Source organism: Lissotriton helveticus, chromosome 5_1, assembly GCF_964261635.1.
Source record: "Lissotriton helveticus chromosome 5_1, aLisHel1.1, whole genome shotgun sequence".
In the NCBI taxonomy this organism is placed as follows: Eukaryota; Metazoa; Chordata; class Amphibia; order Caudata; family Salamandridae; genus Lissotriton; species Lissotriton helveticus.
Window position 1 is genome coordinate 2039394280 of NC_136065.1, and position 22667 is coordinate 2039416946.

Here is a 22667-nt window from a genome sequence, read left to right on the forward strand (position 1 = left end):
TCCAGCTTTACTTTTTTCTCTCTTTCACTGGCTCACACTATACTTTATTCTCTCTGGCTGGCTGATGGTTTACTTTATTCTATCTGGCTGGCTCACGCTTACTTTATTCTCTCTCTGGCTGGCTCATGCTTTACTTTACTTTATTCTCTCTCGGTCTGTTACTTTATTATCTCTCTGCCTGGCCCACATTTTACTTCATTATCTCTCTGTCTCTTACTTTATTCTCTATCTGTCTGGCTCATGCTTTACTTTTTTTCTCTCACTGTCTGGCTCATGCTTTATTTTTGCCTCTCTAGCACAAGCTCTACTTTTGTGCGTATCTCTTTTTGGCTCCCCCTTTTGCTTACCAGGCTCAATCTTTACTTTTTGCTCTCTTTGATTCACAATACTTTTTTCTCTCTCGCTTATGTTTTACTTTTCTCCCTTCTCTCCTCCTGACTGATGCTTCACTTTTTCTCTTTGGCTCATGCTTTACCTTTTCTCTGTCTGGCTCACACTCCACATTCTTTTTAGGTCTCGCCTTTTCTATTCCGCAGGAATGGAAAATGGAGAGAATTCTAGTGGTCAAAATACTCGTCAAACCAAGGGTTTTTCGGTGCGGTTTTCTTCGAGTTCACGTGAAATCACGTGACCACAAGCACGCGCATTTCCCCACCTCAAAGCCATCAGCGTCCCTCCCACAGGCTTACCCAGCGTGCGCTGGCTTCCCTTCTCCTCCCCCTAATTGCTTGTTTCCACGGCCGCGCTACATCAAAGGGCTCGGCTCCCCGCCCCCTGCTTCACGGACGCTTCTCAGGCCATATGTTTTTCTCCTCTAAGCAGGCTCGCTCCCCGCCCCCTGCTTCACGGACGGACTTGTTTGACCAGCATCACTCCCACCTACTCCTCAACTCAAGTTGGGCATAAAAAGCAGGGGCTTTCACTGTGACATTTCCAACAGCCTGGTCCGTTGCTGCGACTGGCTCGATTACATGTATTTGTGCTCTTCAGTTTATTTTCATATGTGTTGGTGGGCTTTTTTCCCACCTTTGCGATCGCCTTCAACTTTGCCCGCCACTCCTTTGTGTGATTCGTTCTCTCCCAGGGCGACCTCACTCATGGTTCCTTTTGGTCACCCCTCTATCACTTCCACAATCCACACACAGGTGTTTTTAAACTTGGTCCACTCTCCATGAGCCCTCAGCCCCAGCAACCAACAGACGATGAAGCCCATACCAATAGTTCACACGAAAGCCGCCACCAAAGATTAGCTAATTTGCTCAAATAAACTGTAAATGGAACAATACATTAGACAAAGTTCACAAACAAGCCTCTAGTGCCATCTGCTGGGTAATAATAGGACACGCAAGGGCTGCAACTTCAGCTCTTATTTATTTCCACAATTTAACAAGCATTTGCAATGCAATAGGTCTCGCATTTGCGAGAGTTTGAGCTATTGGCATTGTAAATGATAATGCCATTTATTTATATGTTGGTTTCAAAACAGATAAAAAAGGCATTGTCATTAACAATGCCAATAGCTTAAACTTTCGCAAATGCGAGACCTATTGCATTGCAAATGCTTGTTTTTTTTCTCTCTCAACTCTTGCTTTACTCTTTTTTGCTCTCTCTGGCTCACTCTTTACTTCTCTCCCTCCCACCTTTTTCTCTCTGGCTTTTCTTTCTCTGGCTCATGCTTCACTTTTTTCTCTTTTGCTGATCCACCCCTCACTTTTCTCCCCCTCTCTCATAGTCTTGAATTTTGCATAGCTCTCTGTCAGGTTTAGTCAGAAAGGTCTTAGCCCAACATAGAAAACACTTGCCACTAACCTTTGCTTGTCTTGCCTGCAGGGACCACAGCTTGAAGAATAAGTCCCCAGTTCCCTCAAGCGCCAACTCCCCCAACGTGTAATACACAATTAGGAAAGATCGCCCTCCGGGGAAAAAGGGAATGGGGACATAACAATAAAGGACTCCGCTGGCAGAGTACCCCTCACAGTCTGGTCTAAGGAGCGAGTTCTCTGAACCCGGGACGGCTATGGAGACAAAAGAAGAACTGGTTACCTTAAGTAGAGAGTTTGATTTCTCATCGTGAGACAGAAACCTTAATAATAAAACACTCACTGTGTGCTCAGCGGTGTTTAGGGTTGCGAGTAATCCCGAAATCACATCAACTGTTGCACAATTATCCACAGACAATATCCGGCTGTTGAACACCACAGCACTCGGTACGGTGTCTGATCAGGGATCTGTTCAGGCTAGGACGGTCCCGGAATAGTTTCTCAGGGTGGAAGAACAAGGAGGGGAGGGAGGTGCGAAGTACGCGGTAGTTAAGACACTACCAATAGGTATTCAGCAAACGAAAGTAATCAAGGACAGTAGCAAGTTCATAGGAGCAAACTGGATAGCACAGCTGCGCTATCTTCTCCTACCTTGCCAGCGGGAAAGAAAGCGTCCGCGGAACTCCGGCGTCGTCCTCAAGCGGGAAGGAAAGCGTCCGCGGAACTCCGGCGTCGTCCTCAAGCGGGAAGGAAAGCGTCCGCGGAACTCCGGCGTACAACAGGCTCAGTCTATGGAACAGGAAGGATTAACAAGCACCCTCCCCTTCCTGGGAGGTGCTTATGTACCTCAGCCGGTACCGATCTCCGGACCGCCTGAGCTCAGGGGTTTCTGGGAGATGTAGTGCGGCCGTGTACACGACACCTTGTCTTGCTGCTCGAAAGCGCTACACTCCCTCTGGCTCACGCTTTACTTTTCTCTCTCCTTTCGCTCCCTCCTGCTCACACTCTACTTTTTCCTCTTCCTTGCCCCCCCATCTCTTTCTGTGGCTTACGCTTTACCTTTGCCCCCTCTCTATTTCTCTTACATACTTCTTTTGCCTCTCTTTCTTGCACTTAACCTTTGTGTTTCTCGCTCTCTCATGCTTTACTGCACCCCACATTTTTGTGGCGATTTAGTTCTCCCCCTCTCTCCTACTTCTAGAGTGCTCTGTGTATTTAAACCCAGTTTTTTTCCTCCCACTTTTTTCTTCGCTTCTTCTATGCATCTCCTTTTTTAGGTCGAACATTCCATACCTCTTGTATATACACTTTAGTATATGCTTATATGTGTATGAACTTTGTGGGATCTGGAGATCAGCCATAGGACTCGTCTGCTTCCGCGTAGGGACTTTTTTTTTCCTGTTCAACTGTCTGTTTTATGTCTTGATAGAAAACGACCTGCAGAGGTCAGAAAAATGCCAGAATCACTTTAGCATTCTCTAGATTCCTGTTAATGGAAATTGTCTTCCACGAGCACCCATAGACAATAAATATTTTTGTCAAATCTTGTATTTTCAGTGATATGACCACCCAAGGCCCTCATGTTATATAAAAACAGAGCATTGGACTATCCCATTTCCTACTGAAAGGCAATATTTCTCTCTGTGTTCCGATACCTGGCATGTCACACAGTTTGGTGCTTACTTTCCCTCCACGTTAAAGAACAGTAGATGTTTCAGCACCCAGGCTAATGTGCTGCATAGCTAAATACATAAAAGGTCCCAAAGGCAAGAACAATTGCATTGCAAATGCTTGTTTTTCTTCTCACTCGGATTTGCGTTTCTTCTTTCTCACTCTTGCATCTCTTGTGCTTCTTTCCCTATAACTACAATTTTTAGGTCTCGGTTGGCGAAAGCAGCGCACATGCGCTGCTCTCGCCATATGAGAGCTTCTTGGAATCAATACAGATGCCAAAGCTCTCGGAGGTGGAGTTGAAGCCCCGCCCATCTTTTAATTGGTTAGCGTCATCTTACCTGCAAAACGCTGGCTTCTGATTGTAAACGAGGCTTCTTAGTCCCTCCTTGTTGCCGCCTTGTCTCCTTTTGGTCCCGCCCACCGGGATTGGATCTCTCACTCGCGGAGTTACACGCTCTCTTTTATGTCTGTAAGCAGTTTTTTTTATCATTTTGAGTGCGGGCCGCCTGCATGGTGGTTGTTTTTAGCATTCCCCGAGCTGTTTGTACTCGCTGCAGAGTTTTTTGTCAACAAACTTTTATAGGTCTCGCCTTTCATTAAGATTAAGCCATTTGCTTTTCTATACAATACCATTAGCAAAGCAAATGCCTTTATTTAACTTAATCAAAGGCGAGACTTATTGCATTTTCAATGCTTGTTTTTTATTAGTCTTCCTCTGATTTCTTTTTACCTTGCTTTTTTTTTCCTGTGGCACCTACTTTGACTGTCTCTCTGGCTCCTGTTTTGCGTCTTTTTTGCTTTACCAGTTTTACTTGCCTTTGTTTCGATTCTTTGTTTCACTTGGCTTCACCCTTCTAGCTTCCACGTTAGTTTGTATTTCTTTTTTTCCACTTTACTCCCTTTTCTGCCCCTTTCTGTGCCCAACATATTTGCGTTTTCTTGTCTCTGGTTCCCTGTTTGATGCTTGCCCTCTTCTTCTTTCACGCTCGATCTGGAACTTGCTTTACTTCATTTTTATTTTTTAACTCTCTCGCTTTTTCTCTCTTCTTTGAATAATCTTGAATTCTTCCACCTATCTGTTTTACCCATTTCTTCTCTCTGTCTTTTTTCTATGATACACAACTTTACTTTTCCCCCTGGGTTCTGCCTCACTTCTTTCTCTGAACCCCCCTTTGCTATTTACTCTCACTCCCTATGGATTCTGCCCACCTTTGGGCTTTCCTTCGCTTTTGTATCTCCTTGTCTCTCATTCTTTGGCTTCTGATTTCATACTCTCTGGCACCTGCTTTGTTTATTACCTTTAGTCTCTGGTGCCTACTTGAAATCTTTAATATTTGCTTCCTCGTTTCTCGTCTCTGACTTTATTATGGTGCTTAGCATTACTTTTCTTCCTGATTTATATTTGACATTTCTTTCTGAAACCCTTTTTGTGCTTCCTTTTTGGGTTTCGCCTGCCGAAAGGCTGCGCTCTGCGCAGCCTTTCAGCGCAGGTGAAATCCTATGTCGACACTAAGCAGTTCGGGAACGTCCCCCGGCTCTCATTGGCTAGCTCCATAAATGGAGGCTAGCCATTGAGTGCCGGATCTGTCCGTCAAGGCCGGACCAGATTCGGGGGCGTTCCCGAGATTTTTTCCCAGGGCGGAGTTACGCTTTTCCCCGTTCCCTCCCCTTTCACTGAAAGTGAATTCAGATGCGCTGTCCATTCCCGCCCCCTCCGTGTGCCTCCCCGCCCCTCCCTCGCTGTCCTGTGCACGTTTCCTGCCGTCCGTGCCCTCTCCCGCCCCCTCCCGCCGTCCGTGTCCTCTCCCGCCCCCCTCCCGCCGTTCGTGTGTCCTCTCCCGCCGTTGGTGTCCTCTCCCGCCCCCCTCCCGCCGTTCGTGTCCTCTCCCGCCCTCCTCCCGCCGTCCGTGTCCTCTCCCGCCCCCTGTGTCTTCGTAGGTGCTTGTTATCCTGCAGTCAACAGCAAAACACCGCGGGCCTGTAAAAAGCATGCGTGTGCAGAATGAATGTGCCATTGAAACTCGAGACGGCCTGTCACGTTATTAGGAGGCGATTACTCTTGTCTCCCTGTGTGTGACATGTCAGCGTGCTTACTAACACATGACAGCTTTTGAGCGAAGATGACCAGACCGTTCGTGGCACTCCCTGTAATTTGCAAGCCCCATTAGGGCTTCAAACAGATGGGATGCTACGGGAGCCGAGGGGGGAAAGGGAAAATGGTCGGCGAGCAGCCGGAGCGAGCCTTGGAAGCGGCGATAAGAACCCGGAGAAAATTGAAATCTCCTCCCCGACATGTTGATGGTGTAAGCCACGCGCCCGAGCTGCCATTATGCGACGCTTTCGACGAGAAATGTGCCCTGGTGACTGACCCCTGGAACTGCTAGGCATCAAAGGCGCTGACGGCTTTTTTTATAACTTGTAATCTTTTGTCCAAAAATTGGCACTGCTGTTAAATCAAGCCAGCCCATTAATGCTCCACAGTGGGGACCCCTGACATACACGGTAATTAAAATATAAATTTTAACCTGGGTAAAGTTTTGATAGTCTTGGCAACACAGAGTGCGGGTGCCTACTAAACTCGCGCACAGAGAACTGTAAATCACCCAAGCCAATCAAATATACTTTATGTTCGTTCTCAGGCCCTTCCTTTTGCTTCCACAATGGACTAGAGCTGAAGCTACACAGCTTCTCTGGGTTGTAGAGGCTTAGCAAGAGTGCCAAGGACCCTGCTGCAGGCTAATAAAATGCCCACATTGATTTCTGTTGGAGTAGTGAATATTCGGATTCAATGGGTCCCTCAATGTTCTGCGCCCGGTGCCACTGCACTTGCTGCACCATTAAATACTTTAATACACACACAGTCTGAGTTATGTTCCCAAAGCTCACACCCAGTCTGAACAGACTCTTTGCAGTGGTCCTACTCTCCGTCCCTTTCTTTCGGTTTCCCTGCTGGGCTCACGCTGTGGAGGCAGCTGTGCTCTCAGGGCACCCAGCCAGATGGCAGTCCATGACAGGGAGCCGCCATGTTGGGTCTGTCGGCTGGTTGCAGGCAGTCCTCGCCGGTCCTGTTCACTGGATGCTGAACTTGGTGCTGCTTAAAGCGGTGATTTCCCCATCATCACCGGATGCATCCTTCTTGCCTCATGCATCCCACCAAGACACAGAGAGGGAAGCGGCGCAAGGTGGATCGTGCCCTCCAGGAAGGTGAGTCTTCGGCTATACTTAGTGCAGGGTTTGCAACGCTTTACAGATCCGCTATCCGTGCATTCAGGTAGCGGTTTACTATGGAGGCTGCCGTGCCGTGCTCTGCATTTCTTTACAACACGGGCGCACACGCACTGCATTGCAGAGTCGTAGATATTTCGTAATTCTTGGTTGCTCACGGTCCCTTATTATTTATGTATGCATGCATTATTTGACTGCTGGGAGCGCGTCTCGGTGGGTTAATGCATCGACTGCCGAGATCGCTGTATATGCACTGCAGTGAGTTTCTTGTTTCAGTTTTAGACGCTTGTTAATATTCAACAAGAGTTCATCTTCTCTAGGCTTTTTGTATGCACACAAATGTTGTGGTAAATCGAGGTTCAAGGGCTTTATCAAAGACCACTCCAGCGTCCCTGTGTTACCAGATTACACGTTGTAGCACACAAACTTGGCTTCGCAGTTTGGGATCGTGACTGTTGAACTTTGTATTGTAGGCATTTTAGACGTTTGATGTTACTCATTTTAAATCGTGTGTACTTCAGAGGTAGCACTGGCTTAATGGACAGCAATGTACATTGAGCCAGGTAATAAACTAGGGCACGCCCACCTCCTCGTATCCCGCTGAGCTCCGCACACTTCACAAAGGTAGCCTTCAGCTCAGAGGATGCTTAAGCAAATCTCTGCTACAAGGGAAGATGTTTGTAGGAGATGACCCCCATGTGAGCTCTATATAAATGTTAATGTTCACTGTTTATATGTAACTAGATACAAGCATTAGCCTTCGTATAGCCCTTCCTATTTGCAGAGGAAGGAATCGAGGAATCGGAAAATGAAGGGATTTCACCACAACTAAACCAACTCTTCTCCCGCCGCCTGAGGTCACCTTGGTTTCTTGAAAAGACAAGGCTGTGCTTGCTTCGCTGCGCTTGCTTCCCTGCCCCCTCGCTGCGCTTGCTTCCCTGCCCCCTCGCTGTGCTTACTTCCCTGCCCACTCGCTGCGCTTGCTTCCCTGCCCCCTCGCTGCGCTTGCTTCCCTGCCCCTCGCTGCGCTTGCTTCCCTGCCCCTCGCTGCGCTTGCTTCCCTGCCCCCTCTCTGTGCTTGCTTCCCTCTGGCTCTGGGTGTGTGTGTGTGTGTGTGTGGCTCTGGGTGTGTGTGTGTGTGTGTGTGGCTCTGGGTGTGTGGGTGTGTGTGGCTGTGGGTGTGTGTGGCTGTGGGTGTGTGTGGCTCTGGGTGTGTGTGGCTCTGGGTGTGTGGCTGTGAGTGTGTGTGTGTGTGGCTCTGGGTGTGTGGGTGTGTGTGTGGCTCTGGGTGTGGGTGTGGCTCTGGGTGTGTGGGCGGGTGTGGCTCTGGGTGTGTGGGCGGGTGTGGCTCTGGGTGTGTGTGTGGCTCTGGGTGTGTGTGTGTGTGTGTGTGGCTCTGGGTGTGTTTGTGTGGCTGGCTCGGGATGTGTGTGTGTGGTAGTAATTGCTGTCTGATGGAGCTCGTCCAGTAGGGTACAATAGGTCTTACATTTGCGAGAGATTAAGCTATTGGCAATGTAAATGACAATGCCATTTATTTATCTGTTTTCAAAACCAACACATAAATAAAAATGTTGTCATTTACAATGCCAATAGCTCTCACTTTTGCAAAGGCGAAACCGTTGCATTGTAAATGCTTGTTAATTCTATGGCACCATCTTTGCTCACCCACACCCTGTCCCAACTTTGCTTCTCTCCGACTCTCACTTTATCCCTCTGAATCCCAATTATCTTCCATTATACTCTTTTTGTTTCTGGCTCTTTCTCTCTGGGGAGAGGTGTGGCGCCGCGGCCAGGGCGACTGACGCTGGAATCTGGGGATCAGGGTTCGATCCCCGGCTCCGGCGGCAGGTTAGCCCAGCACCATGTGACTCTGGGCAATAGCTCGCTTAATCTTCCAGACGGCCCCCAGCGCCTAGAGACACTTACGGGTGATTGTGCGCTTTACAAATGTGGATTATTATTATTATTTATGCATCTGTCTTTCTCCCCTTTCCTTTTGCTTCTTTCTCTGAATCTGGTTCTTCCCTTTGTTTCGTTCTGTCTATGACTTTGCTTCTGTCTCTCTTGCTTTACTACTTTCTATGATCACCCACTTTACTTCTGACTGTCTTGATTACTGTTTTACTTCTCGCTGGCTTCCACTTTTATTTCCCCCTATTTTCCCCCCACTCTACTTTGCTATCTTGGCTTCAGCTTTCTCTATGGAGCCCACTTTATGCAGCCTTGGCTTCAAGTTTACTTCCCACTGCCTCCCACTTAATGCTGTCTTAGTTACCAGTTTACTCCCACTACCTCTATGGCACACACTTTGTATTTTCTCCCATTTTACTCTCTTTTGACTGTTACTTCTCACTGTATACTGTCTTTGCCCCACTTTACTTCCCGCTGCCACCCTGGCTCCCACTTTAGTATGCTGTCTTGACCTCTCCCTTTCCTTTCAACTATCTTTTCTGTATTTATTTATTTATTTATTCAAAGTTTTATATAGCGCGAACAAGATCCTTACAGATATCAGAGCGCTTCACAAAGACAGGGTAGGGGCAGTAGGGATGAACAGAAGTAATGGGAGCAGTGTAGTAGTCACTAACATGATAGGATAATAATAACATACATAAAACATATCAATATACAATCAGGTAAACAAGTAATATAAGACGGCACAAGTCATTGATCCCACTACTGTCTCTGTGCTCTCACTTTACGCTATCCACTGCCACGTCTCATTTTCTCACTGTACGCTGTCTTGGCTCCCACTTTACTGTGTGTCATCTCATTTGTCTTGGTTTGTACTCTACTTCATCCTGTTTCTCTGCTATCCCTTACTTTTTTCTGTGGGTCCCATTTGCTTCTCTCTGCCACTCCAAATTGCATCTTTCAGTCTCTTTCTGATTGCCTTGTTTCAATGTACATTTCTCTGTGCTGCTCCTTTCCTATGAGACCACCTTCCTTTCTCTCTGTTCCCCTTCACACCTGCCTCAGCCTTCCTCGTTGCTTTCCTCTCTCTTGTTCTCAGTTGCCTCTATTTAACTCGCGCAACACCTGATTTGTTTTTAGAGATGTCTCGGTCCGACCTTGGGCTTCTGAATTTCATTTCCTCCTCTGTTTCTTTGGCACACTATCTGTTTTCCGTGTTCTGGTTTCCTTCCTCTGTAGTTTTAGTCTCTCTCGTGAGGTTTTGGCTGTGTTTACAGGAGTCTTCCTCCTGTTGTACTTTGTATTTGCTCCCTCTTATTCAGTTGGTTGTGGGTTGAGCTTTTCCTTAGGTTTATTTATCTTCCTCTCTCCTCTGCAGGAAGCATGCTCTGAACTGCCACCGGATGAAACCTGCTCTCTTCAGCGTGCTCTGCGAAATCAAGGAAAAGACTGGTGAGTTTAACACCTGTGATTATTTTATTTAATTAATTATTTATTTTTGTGTGTGTTTTTGAGAAGCTTACAGGTTTTATTCCTTGCAAAGGCGAAGCTCTAGAATGTACAGTAATTAACGGTGATTTTTGCCATATTTGGTACTCGGCTTGAATGTAGTTGTCATGAGATGTGGGTAATGAAGGTCGGTGTGCCTATCTTCTCCCCTGTTACTCTTGAAAAAGAGTGAATACACCCATAGAAAAATATGCCCAGCATGCAAAACTGCAGTACTTGTGGCATGGCTGACGTGTACCTGATGGTGTGAATGTCATGTAGGTAAGGAGGAAAAGTACGATTTAGTACATATACTTAGTATAGCCAGCGACCAACTCCTTTTACTATTTCTCTTTTCACCATTTTGGCCTAATCTTTATCCGCATCACTTTTTTCTCTACTTATTTCCTCTTCGCATTACCACACTGTCTCCATATTTTCACAATATCCCTTCATCGACTCTGCCTTTTATTGCTCTGCTCTGCATTGCTTTGTATCACTGCTCACCTTGTCCTTTGGCACTATACTTCTACTTGATGGGGGCACTACTACGCTACTCTCTTACTACCGACCAAGATATGATACACGTTGGTTTACTGATCCACTCTCCCGATGCCCCCACTCATTATTCTCTCTATACTAAAACATTGGTATAAGCCATCCACACACCCAAGGGGTACCTGAACACCTCTGTAGTGGGATCAATGACTTGTGCTGTCTTATATTACTTCTTTACCTGATTGTATATTGATTTGTTTTATGTATGTTATTACTATCCCTGTTATTACCATGTTATTGACTATTATACTGCTCCCATCATCTCTGTTGACTCCTACTGCCCCTACCCTGTCTTTGTGAAGCGCTCTGATATCTTTAAGGATCCTGTTCGCGCTATATAAAACTTTGAATAAATTGCTGCGTCCTTTCCTGTGCCACATCTTTGCCCATCTTGACACACTTCCATGTCCTTCTCTGCACCTCTCTGTGACCCTTCTTTACTGTTCAGTACTTCTAACTTAACTCCTGCCATTCCCTACCCCTGCCTGGCCGCCGAGTTGTGGCCTTAACCCTCCTTGCATCTCCATGTCACCTTAGTAGCTCTTACACTGTGCCCTATCACTTTTCATTTTCTTCAGCACTAACTAACAGCTCTTCTTTTTCTTTCTATTGTGCTGAGTATTCTTTGATTCTCAGTTACTTAGAATGCAATGGAGATAAATGAAACTGTTTGAAATACAATGGCCTTTGGGCCGATTCCAGGCTGTGCATCCTGTACTGGTGCAGTAGTTTCTGCACTGGACGTGGCTGAGTATTCTTTACCATAATCGTTTGTACGGTCTGTCCCTTTTGTCCCCTTTCCCTCTTTAACTGCTTCAATGCTTTCCTTCCCACTGTTGTATTCTGTTTGTTTCCATATTGAAGCCAGACTAGTTCGTTGTAAGCTCCATTATTCTACATAATTTTAGATAGATTGGCTAAGAAAAGGCTATTTTGTTTCCTTCCTGGTTGAATCATGGGCCTTCTTCTTACTCTTGCATTTTTATGCCGTCTGCTAATGACAGTGCATATGCATTGCCAATCTTGTCTACGAGGGATGTGTTTAATGGTCTTTTTGTTGTTTCTAAAGCGGGGGTTACTTTTTAAATTAACATTTTGTTTTTGAAGTTGAGTCCTTTGTCTTTAAAGTGTGAGGACCCATTCTGTGGATGATTGATTTAGGTCAAAAGACGCAACAATATTACCAGAGCTTTTGCAACACTGCCTCTTCACTTTCTTTTGAGCACCGGAAATTGGTCAAATAGTTGCTCAGACATAAAGATGCACCTAAAGAGATGGCTGGGAAGTTTAGATACCAGACAAGTGTCTGACATTCTTTGTGCCTCAGCCCTGTTCTTAGTTGAATACAAATTTGAATACTTGCTTTTTTTTAAAAAAGTTAAATGAATATCTTGTTGCCGAGTTGGAATCTCAAGTTTGAGGTGAGGGCATTCTCGAGCTCTTCAGTCCCTGCCCTCTCATTGATCTTCTCCATATTTTACCATCTCAAATGGTCATCAGTTGATCCAATGAGCAGGTATTGGACACTGGCTAGTCTGTAGCATGGTGCCAGCTTCTAAAGGTATATCGTATGATTCACAGTGATGTAATATTAGATATGGTGTGTGGACTGATTTGTAAATAAATAGTTTTATGTAAGTCTAAACACATTTTAAGTGCTATATTAAATAAATGTGTATCCTCACACCATTAAACGAAGACCAGGCTCTACAGGCGTGCCACATTTTCGTTTATTTCAAAGATTATCAAAAAGGTGCTGTTCCAAACTTGTCCCCTAGTTTCCACATCTCCATAGTTGTGGAACGGAACATGAATGTCGCTATTGTATTCTCTTGGGTCTGTAATAAGAGCTACTTATGTTGTGAAAACCATCCCAAGCTACTAACTAATATTACTATCTATATTAGTGACCACACTGAACATGTTTACAGTGGTGACCACAATAAGCAACATTACCTGCAGTGATCACCTGGGCACAAGTACAACAAAAAAATGTAGGGGTGGGCGCGCACAGCCTGCCCCCTCCCTTCCCCTTGTGCCTCATTAGACCATGGGGAATCCCATCCCCCAGGCAACAGCTATAAAATAAGGGGAGGGGGCGATGTGGCACCTCTCCCTGAGCCTATTATGGCCCTGGGTACCCCATCCTCAGGGCTATAAATATATTTTAAAGGGGCCACCTACTGTATCTGCAGCGATCTGATTAAATCATTTGGCTTGTGCTTGGCGTCCTATGCCGATGACACACAAATAATAATAGTCTCACTGGCAAAAAGTGAAAGTATATCCGGGAATGTGGTTAACAGTTGTATAAGTGCAGTTAGTAGATAGATGGCCAACAATTGCCTGAAGCTTAACTCATCCAAAACTGAGGTTCTTCAGTTTGGCAGTAATCCAGCCATCTGGTCCTCCAGCTGGTGGCCTTCGGACTTTGGTATGGCACCCACGCCAACATCTAAAGTTAAAAAATCTGGGGTTTCTGCTGGATAGGAAGCTTAATTTCAAAGAACAAGTCAATTCGATTACACACTCCTTCTTTTATTGGCTTAGAATTGTAAAAAGAAAATCAAAAAAATTCTTACTTCTGTTCTATTGAAGGCGGGGTTATACGCCATAGTACTATCACACCTGGATTATTGTAACAGTCTGTGTATCAGCCTTCCTAAAGTTTCTCTCAAGATATTGCAGACCATTCAAAATGTGGCTGCATGCTTTCTCCTAAGAATTCCTAAATTCCAGTCAGTTAGGGCTTCCATCAGACAACTGCATTGACTCTCGGTCTGTCATTGCATTACCTTCAACACTCACTGTTTAGCCTATAAAACTCTCCTTGGAAATGCACCAGCCTATTTCCAGAAAAATGTTGTGCGGTACATCCCAGGTAGAAGACTGCACTCTTGTTCAGCTAGTCTTTTGGGGGTTGCTTCCTTCAAACGAGCCACCTAGGGGGTACGAAGTTTTTTCTGTACTGCTTCTCTTCATTGGAACTGTTTGCCACTTGAACTGAAATTAGCTCCTTTGATCTCGGTTTTTAGGAAGGGCCTCAAAACCTGGTTATTCAATCAGTGATCCTCAACAACACTACCTAGATTTTGTTTATTTTTGCCCTGCATAGCGCCAAGAAGCCTTCAGGTATTCGTGCGCTTTATACATTGTATCCCTCATTATTCCCTGTCTGAATAAATGCATAATCAAAGAGATCAGATCCTGGTATGGGAAGTGACAAAATGAGCCATTGCAAATATGTATAGTTTTTTTTCACAACAGATTTTATTGTTGACAGACAATAAAAAGCCCAGGCGGGTCCAGGGCAAGGCATCGCATATATAAGATGACAGTGGTGAAGATGTCAACGTTTTACAATGAGTCCCTCTGAAACATGAGGGTATATTAAGCAAAATCTGTAGAAAATGCACATTGAAAACCAAAAACAAAGCGATCACCTGACGTACACATCCTACATTTATGCATAGTTCCAGAAGTGATAAAACAGTAAATGTACAACCGGGCCCAGAGCCTGCACCCAATATGAAATCCACAGGGCAAATCTTCAATACTTCGCCCTGGGGGAACTGGTTCAAGGTAGGGACTATGATAATCGGCCCACCCCTTCCATGTTTTCGGGTATTTCTGGGGGCTGTCGCGTGCATTAAAAATTGGAATTTCTAGCCCCATGGAGAAGTCAATGCCCCGCTGACCGCTCTATCGCGCCTGCATTATGGTCCTCGCTTGAGCAGCAAGACGGGCCTTCCCCAATAAGGCTAGAGTTAAGGGGGGGGGGGGGGTGTGTGTGTGTGTGTGTGTGTGTGTGTGTGTGTGTGTGTGTGTGTATAAATAAACTCCTCATGTCCACTCGCTCTCAAGGAAGTAAAAAAAAAATTCTATAAAAAGTACACGTCAAAACCTAACGCACCACTCTGAGTACTTGCCAACCTCAAATACATTTTAAATGGCTTTTTCCCTCTGGCTTATGTAAATTCCATGAGCACTGTGCTGTAAAGAGTTGCGAATGTTATGTACTGTACCTGCACTGTAGCGCAGCAGCAGTTTGTCCCATACTTCATATCGTCCCAGCCCGAGGGAAGCGACACATAATGTTAAATAAGTATGAATTAAGCTCAATCCAACAAAGTGAGAACCTGAAGGCACAACGTGTTCCATGAGCTCAGCACCCCAAATGGAGAAACCTGCTCTTTCATGTACCTTACCAGAACCTATTGTAGCTGTCACTTGGAAAAATACAAGTGTGGAACGCCCTTTATAGAAATACTACCTTAATAGCTGTGTGCCTAGGTCTAGAGAGCCACCGATTATGCACAAAAAGATTGTTCTTGTAAGGTTGGGTAGGTCTGCTTTTGATACTAGGGAGTGAACTGAGTTATGTGATCTTATGATTTTCATTTTGTATTTACCTCTGGCTTGGATACAGCTCGTGCATCAAAAATTCATAATAAAAAATTCACAAGTACATGCATAATGCTGTACCCCTATTCTCACCCTACACCTCCCCCTATACCTGCATCAATATATCCTCTACCATCACACTCTCATTCATCCCATACCACTACTATGATCCCCAAAATAACCCGTTCTAGACTTCCTTCCTCTACCCCTCCTTGCATCATCTCATAGCTCTTTTACTATTCAGATATCCCAAACAAGCCTTTCTTAACCCTTACCCCGGACTCTTCTCCCTCCACCTCCCTTTTACTCATCCCAAACCCCCTCCTACTGCTATGAACTCAACAAAAAAAAGATTCTAGATCCTTCACTCTTTCATCCCCTCCCTTCCACCCCCCTCTATCCCTCCACTATTCACCCCCCCTCCCCCCACACACACACATTTTGGAGCATTGGGTCAGCCTACTTCCTCCTTGGCCATCTTATAATGTGACATTGTTGTGCACCGCCACAAGAAAGAGTGCACAGCTCAATGTCAGGGCTGATGTACCCAGACTAGGCCCCGTTATTTCCTTTTGAATATGTTTTGCCATGTATTGCTCATATTTGCAAAACCTTTACATTTGCCATGGGCAGACCTGTTGGCTTTGCTGAGGCTTGTTTTAATGTTGGTTTATCTAGTGCTTAGGAAGGTGGTCACAAAGTATGGAAGTAAAGTGCGCCCCCGTGTGGCACAGAGGTGCAGGAGAAGACTGACCTGACCTCTTGTCCTGTGGCCGTTTCCTTGTTCCCTCTTTCATCTCTACCAGTGTTTTTACATAGTTGAGCCTCTCCCCAGAATATTTTGATATGAAGTATGTGCCGTGTGGGTCTCCAGCAGTACATTGTCGCCATTTCTATTCCTAACTGTATGGAGGTGAGGCTTCTAAAACTAGAGACTGTGCTTCAGGTTTGGCCTAAAAAATTTGGTACAAATCCCTTGTCTGGTCTATAAATAAGGCACCTGGTTTTCCATTTTTACAGATCAATACAGACGGAAAACCATCTATTTTCCTGTCTGCATTTATTTTTTAATATGGAAAAATACATAAAATATGTTTACTTCTGGACGATTCTTACTACTGTTAATCATGCATGCTCGCCAAATAGCTGTGCAGACTGATAGGTAGGAGAGTTAAAAAATAAATTCTAATGGATCTTAAATAAGTGCAGTGTTACAACTGTTTAAGCTGTTCTACGATGCAGATAATTTCCGATGACTGTATTCCACAGTAAATGGCTATACTCATCGGAGTTTTTTTTTTTTTAAACTAAGCACAAAATAAATCTGGATAAATATAGATAAAATGAGGACAAAATAAATATGTATAGATACAGACGGAAATGTAAAAAAAAAAACTTAAACCCGGGAGCCTCACCTATACATAGACTCAGTTCTCCAGGAGTGGCTTCCAAAACTGCACACAGTGTGCCATGTGTGACCTCTGAACTGGATGGACACAATGACTCAGGTGTGGCCTCCAGAATGGAGCTTGGCGCCACAGACCTTGCCTCGAGAATCTGGCCCAATTCTCCTCGAGTACCCTCCAAACGTAGACCTTGTTTCCAGCGAGATTAGACCAGACATGCTCTCCTGAACTGGCATTGTTTTAGGTGAGATTAGAGTGCTGGAAAGTGAGAGGAGATAGTTCTCACTCCATACTTCCGGTGGTACTACTACGTGCTTCCCCTCAATGCTTTTGATCACAAGGGCTGACGAGGATAACAAACCATTTACCAAGACACTATGGGTGTACAGGCAAAAATTATTTCCCTTTGACATTTCACACCGAATGAAATGATCAGGTTTGGATTTACCAGATCAGTCCTCAATTTGGGTGTGTGTGTATATTTGGGAACAGATTTTGGGGGTGGCTGCTATTGCTGCTTTTGCTGTACCCTTCAAACAAGAGGGAGTTTAAAGCCACCAGATTCTGATAATGGAAGCACTGGGCTCTTGTCATGCTTAGGGCCTGTTGCGACTCGATGTATCGCCTAGGCAAGGCTGGGAGAGACCAGAGACTGTTGGCTGCCCTGGCAAAAGAGAGTTCCCTGATGGGAAGGTCTATTCTGTAACTCGCTGCCATGGCACTTGCTTTCAGCTTTCCACCGCTTAAGGGAAATTTGGTAGCCCCACGGGGTCCACAACATAAACGCTCTAGTTTTTCATTAGAACACTGGTACACTGCAGTTAATCGTTATGGTGTTAACAGATAGGCTGCTGCTGAAGTACATGGGTTTCTGCATTTCAAAATGTTTTACCTGCTTGAATGGCGAAGATATTTGGGAACTCATGGAAATCGTCCTTAGTTTAGGTTTGTTGAGCACTGCCCATATTCTCCCATATCAAATGCCCACCCTCCCCTCCAATTTTGTTAATTTCTAAAGGAAATGCCTTTCGTTTCACAGCTTTGATTCCATCAAGATGATGTTCACGTGTGCCCCACTTTAGTCATAAATGCAAAAAATATATATATATATATATATTGTATTTCATTTTGCACAGTAAAATTAACAATCTCCATTATCATTTGGTTTATCACATATATCATGCATCATGGTCACCACATGAATTTTCATTATAACTTTACACATTTCAGTAACCTTTATACGTTTGCCCCTTCCCATTTCTCTCACACTCATTACCATTTATCGCTGGCATCTTATAAACCTAACCTTTATGGTGCCTAGTTCACGGGCTGTTATCCGTGCTTGATTCTGTTCGCGGAGGATCGCACAGATTTCTTCTGAATTCGTTCCACTTTCCCTAGATTCTGTTCCATTTCTTAGGGCAGCCTCTATGGGTGTATACCGCCCTTTCAGCTACCATAGCGGCATCCATGTCATTTCTCCACTGCAGGTGGGGAGCACTCCGGAACCCCAGTTCCTGGCTATGTTTCGCTTTGATATTGTCATCCCAAGCGCGGTCCAGGTTTGCATTGCCAAGTTTAAGTGTGTGGGTTCCCAAGCATTCAGGAGGCAACTCATGGGATCCGGCGGAACCTCCCCCTCCCCCCACCCCCCACCCCCCACCTGCGATACCACGTTCATTACTCGTTCCCAGTAGGATTGTATTTGTGGGCATTCCCATATTATGTGGTAGAATGTACCCGGTAGTCCACAGTTTCGCAGACACAGTGGGTCAGGCGCATGCTCCAGCTTATGTAGTGTAGTGCATGTGTAGTGTATGCGGTAAAGCACTTTGAGCTGTATTAATTTGAGCTTAGATGGGATTGCTCCTTCTGGGGGCGAAGCCAGCGCGTCCTGCCATTCTGAGTCCTCCATGTCTCCTAGTTCTGACTGCCACCTTTCCCTTCGTGTCGTCGTGGGGTCCGGCTGGTTGTTCACTAACTTATGATATGTCTGGGAGATGGCCTTTTTTTTCTCCATATAGTCAGTGAGGAGCCTGTGTCTGGGGGGGATGACGCTTTGGAGCGCGTGTCTGATTTGCATATATCTATAGAATTCCTTCTCAGCCATTCCATATGTTTCTCGCAGTTTCGCGGAGGGCAGGACCTCCCCTTTAACCCATAGATCTCCTATTTTGGTGATACCAATGAGATCCCATTCCTTGAACATTTGGTGTTGGCTAAAGTGCCTAAACGTCAGGTCTCCCAGAAGGTAGTGGCCTGTGTCAACACTCCCTCCCATCCCAATATTCTTTGCGCTGTATGTCATATTTTGAGTGTGTGAGCAGTAGGTCCTGTGAGTGTGTTCTTTCTCTTATTGGTATAAAGGGCTTTCATCAGGTGATCAGTGGGCAGTACATATCTATCTAGTCTGAGTTTCGGTTCCTCCTGCGGGGCATGTAACCATTGGTTGATTACAACAAGCTGTGCGGCCCAGTAGTACAATTTCACACTAGGTAGTGCAATTCCCCATCATACCAGCTGCGGACTAATTTATGTTGCGCTATACATGCCGATTTCCCATCCCACAATCTAGTGGAGACTTCAGCGTCGATTGCTTTAAAATAGGAGGGGGGGACTGGGAACGGGGTATTTTGATGGGCATATAGAAACCTGGGTAGGGCCATCATTTTAAAGAGTGCCGCCCTCCCCAGTAGCGACAATGAAAGGGACCTCCAATGTTTAACATCAGTACGGAACTTTGTGAGTGGCCGCATTAGGTTTTCTTCTACGAAAAGTGCCGTCTGTGATGTTGCATAGATTCCCAAATACTTAAATCGTCTAGTCGCGATTTGTAGCTCGCAGCCCTGTGGGAGCCTGGGTGTGGGACCATGTACAACATAAAGGAGTGATTTTGACCAGTTTATAGTGTACCCTGACACCCTCCCGTATGCAGTACAAATATCCAGTAAACACACCAACGACCGTGCCGGGGACGTTCAATATATTAACACATCATCCGCATATAGCGAAATTCTGTCTTCCCAATCTGCCTCCCATCTCATCTCCCGGATCATCATGTTCTGCCTTATCCAGACGGCAAGCGGTTCCATTATTAGCCCGAATAGGAGTGGTGACAGCGGGCAGGCCTAACTTGTGCCCCTTCCCAGTGTAAAAACTCTTGAGATACGACCTGTGCTAGGGGCGCTGTGAACAGCAATTTAATCCATGCACAGTATGTCGGGCTGAACCCCATCTTTTGGAGTACTGCGAATATAAATGGCCATTCCACAAGGTCAAACGCCATCGTGGCGTCTAACGAGAGGATAGCCGCGTCTTCTTGGAACGTCGATACCTGAGCCAATACTCTGTTCAGACGTCTCAAGTTGAGGGAGGTATTGCGCCCGGGCATAAACCCTGATTGGTCTGGGTGGACTAGTGTCTTAAGGTGGGGTTGCAGATAGAGTGCCAATGCTTTGGCCAGTATCTTGGCTTCTGCATTTATCAGGGATATCGGGCGGTAGGATGAACTATTTAGTGGAGGCTTACCTGGATTATATATTGCTACGATTGTGGCTAGGCGTTGATCTTTTGGTAATGTCTCGATTTCAAAACTCTCGTTATACATATCAAGTAAGTGGGGCATGACCGATCCTGCTACTTTTTTATACAGTTCAACCGGTAGGCCATTAGGCCCCATTGCCTTCCCCGTGTGAAGTGCCGCTAGCGCCACCCCAATTCCTCAGTCGTAAATGGTGCTTCTAATTCCAGCCTTACTTCCTGTGTTAGTGTTGGCATTTTAACCCTTTCCCTGCTGCCGTCAGCCATTGGCCGTCGGGAGCACTACCTCGCTGGTGCTGCGAACGTCCAATGACCGACGCGGCCCCGCCCGTTTTGCGCAAGTGCCGCTAAGCCGCGGCTAAGGGGTTAATGTCTCGGAGAAACGGTATGTTCTCATCCACGCTGGCCGTGGCTCGCGGCGTATATACCTTTTCGTAATGTGTGGCTAGCCCCTCTGCTATGAGTTGTGGGTCTGTCGTGGTGGTGTCGTCGTCCTCTAGCGTCAGTTGGGCAATCCATCTGCTCACCCTCTCCCTATTTTCCAGCCATGCCAGCAGTCTGCCTGGCTTATCTCCTAGTTCGTACAGCCTATGCTGGGTAGCAGTGTGTCTCGCCTTCGTGTCTTCCAATGCGTACGTTCTATATTCCTGACATGCCAATGTTAGGGCTTGTGCTGTGGTGTCATTAGTGCTTGCAGCATGGGCTACCTCTTCCTTCTGTACTCTCTCTTCTAGAGTGTCTAGGTGTTGTCTTTGTTCCCTTTTGTGGCTGGTGATTCTGGACATAGCTTGGCCTCGAATCGCCGATTTGTATGCCTCCCATAAAGTGCTTGCTGATTCCACTGAGTGCTCGTTTTCTGCAAAATATTGTCCCGTGGCGTTCACAAGTGCCTTACCAATCTTAGGGACCTTTAGATGTCCCGGGTGAAGCGGGGAGATTTGTTTTCTTCCTGGAACCTGTGATGTGTATGTAAATTGTATCGGGGAGTGGTCTGAGATGCCCCTTGGTAAATGCGAAATATCAATTATCCTTTCTGGGGTTATTGCTAGGGTCAAGATGTAATCGATCTGTGAAAGGCTGTTGTGCACCCCAGAGTGAAAGGTGTACTGCTGCTCGGTGGGGTGTCTCACTCGCCACATATCTATTAGCACCAGCGCATCCATGAATTCCTTCAGAACCTGATTGGGTCTTGCAGGTTCTCTGGGCGGCCTGTGGTCTATGGCGGTGTTTATTACTGCGGTAAAGTCTCTACCCACAATAAGTTTCCCCTCTGGAAGACCAAGCAGGAATTTGCCAAGATCATGGAAAGCTGTATGATGGAGCGTGGGGGGGATGTAGACTGAAACCACGTTATATATTTTCCCTTCCCACTGACAGGACAAGGCTGTGAAGCGTCCCTGGTCGTCCGTCCATGTCCCTTTCAGTATAAGTGGCGGGTATTTTTGAACCAATATGCCCACTCCCTGGGATCCAGAGGTGAATTCTGAATGACCTACCATTTTGAACCCCCAGTGGTCTAATGCCTTACAGGCCGTACCCTCAGATGTGGCTCTTGAATTAGAGCCACTGTCGAGCCCTTGCGTTTTAAATACTGGAGAACCAGTCCCTTCTTTATCTTGTTCCCCAGCCCATTAACATTCCAGGATATGATCGATAGGGGGGAGGGGGGGGGGCGGCACCCGTGGTGTAAGAGAGATGGCGTGCGAGTCTTCACGTCGTAGTGTCATATGTGTCATGTGTATCTTTTATCCTTTTACTAGGAACAGAATAGTAATATAGGCTGTGTGTACAAGCATATTGTGCGGTATCTATGAACCATAACAATTAAATTAAAACCAAACCTTTCACCAACCTCAACCTCCGCCCTGCCTCCCTGCCCGGCGGTTCTAGAACTGCCTGCCACCCCAACTGAGCAGAGTGCTTGAAATCCCTAACTAAACTCATCTCAAACGGGGTTGAGTCTTTCAATGACCAGGTCAGGACCCTCGAATCAGAAAAGTTATCGGTACAGTATTGCATATAATCTGCTAGATCCTACCTGTGGGGGGGCCATGCCCCCCGATCAGTGTTCTTTTTCACTCGGGGAAACATCCTTTACAACGAAACTTTTACCACGCAGTGCTGTTACAACGCAAGTATTACAACGAAAACCTTTACAACGGATTACACTGGGGCGGCGCTCTAGGATAGGGAATAGTTTTAATTTACTAAACAACACCTTCCCTGGTGTCCACGGGGACTGGAGTTGGAATAGTAAATTAAACTATTCACTATCCAGCACTCCCAAGTGTAATGCGTTGTAAAGGTTTGCGTTGTAATACTTGCGCTGTAACAGCATGCGTGGTAAAAGCATGCGTTGTAACGTCATACATCCTTTTCACTCAAAGTTCTTAGTCCCGGTCTAGCAGCGTGCAGTGTTCTAATTCTAGTTCCGGCTCCAGACATCGGTTTCTTATTAGCAAGGCAGATTCCATGTCTTTGTCCGTCGCCTTCAGTCTCCGTGCTCATCACTTTGTAGAGGTCTTGAGTCCCAATCTTGTCTCAGTGTGTCGTCATTCTTAGCTTCCATCCCTCCAGCCAGTCCTACGCCGCTCCTGGTGTCTCGAAGAACCATGTCTTCCCTTCAGATTCCAGTCTCCGCTTAGCCGGAAAAAGCATTGAGAATTTTAGCTCTCTGGTGCGCAGTTCCTTTTTA

General features: G+C 45.9%; 1 protein-coding gene across 4 annotated transcripts in view; it reads left to right on the forward strand.

The window, feature by feature from the left end:
- PBX2 (PBX homeobox 2) overlaps window positions 1-22667 on the forward strand; it is a 248920-nt gene that overhangs the window by 39269 nt on the left and 186984 nt on the right. For all 4 annotated transcript variants that reach the window (XM_078645857.1, XM_078645856.1, XM_078645855.1 and 1 more), the window contains exon 2: window positions 9955-10028. In XM_078645857.1, coding sequence (XP_078501983.1) covers window positions 9980-10028 — 49 coding nt within the window. In that variant the 5' untranslated portion in view covers window positions 9955-9979. The remainder of the gene's footprint in view (window positions 1-9954; window positions 10029-22667) is intronic.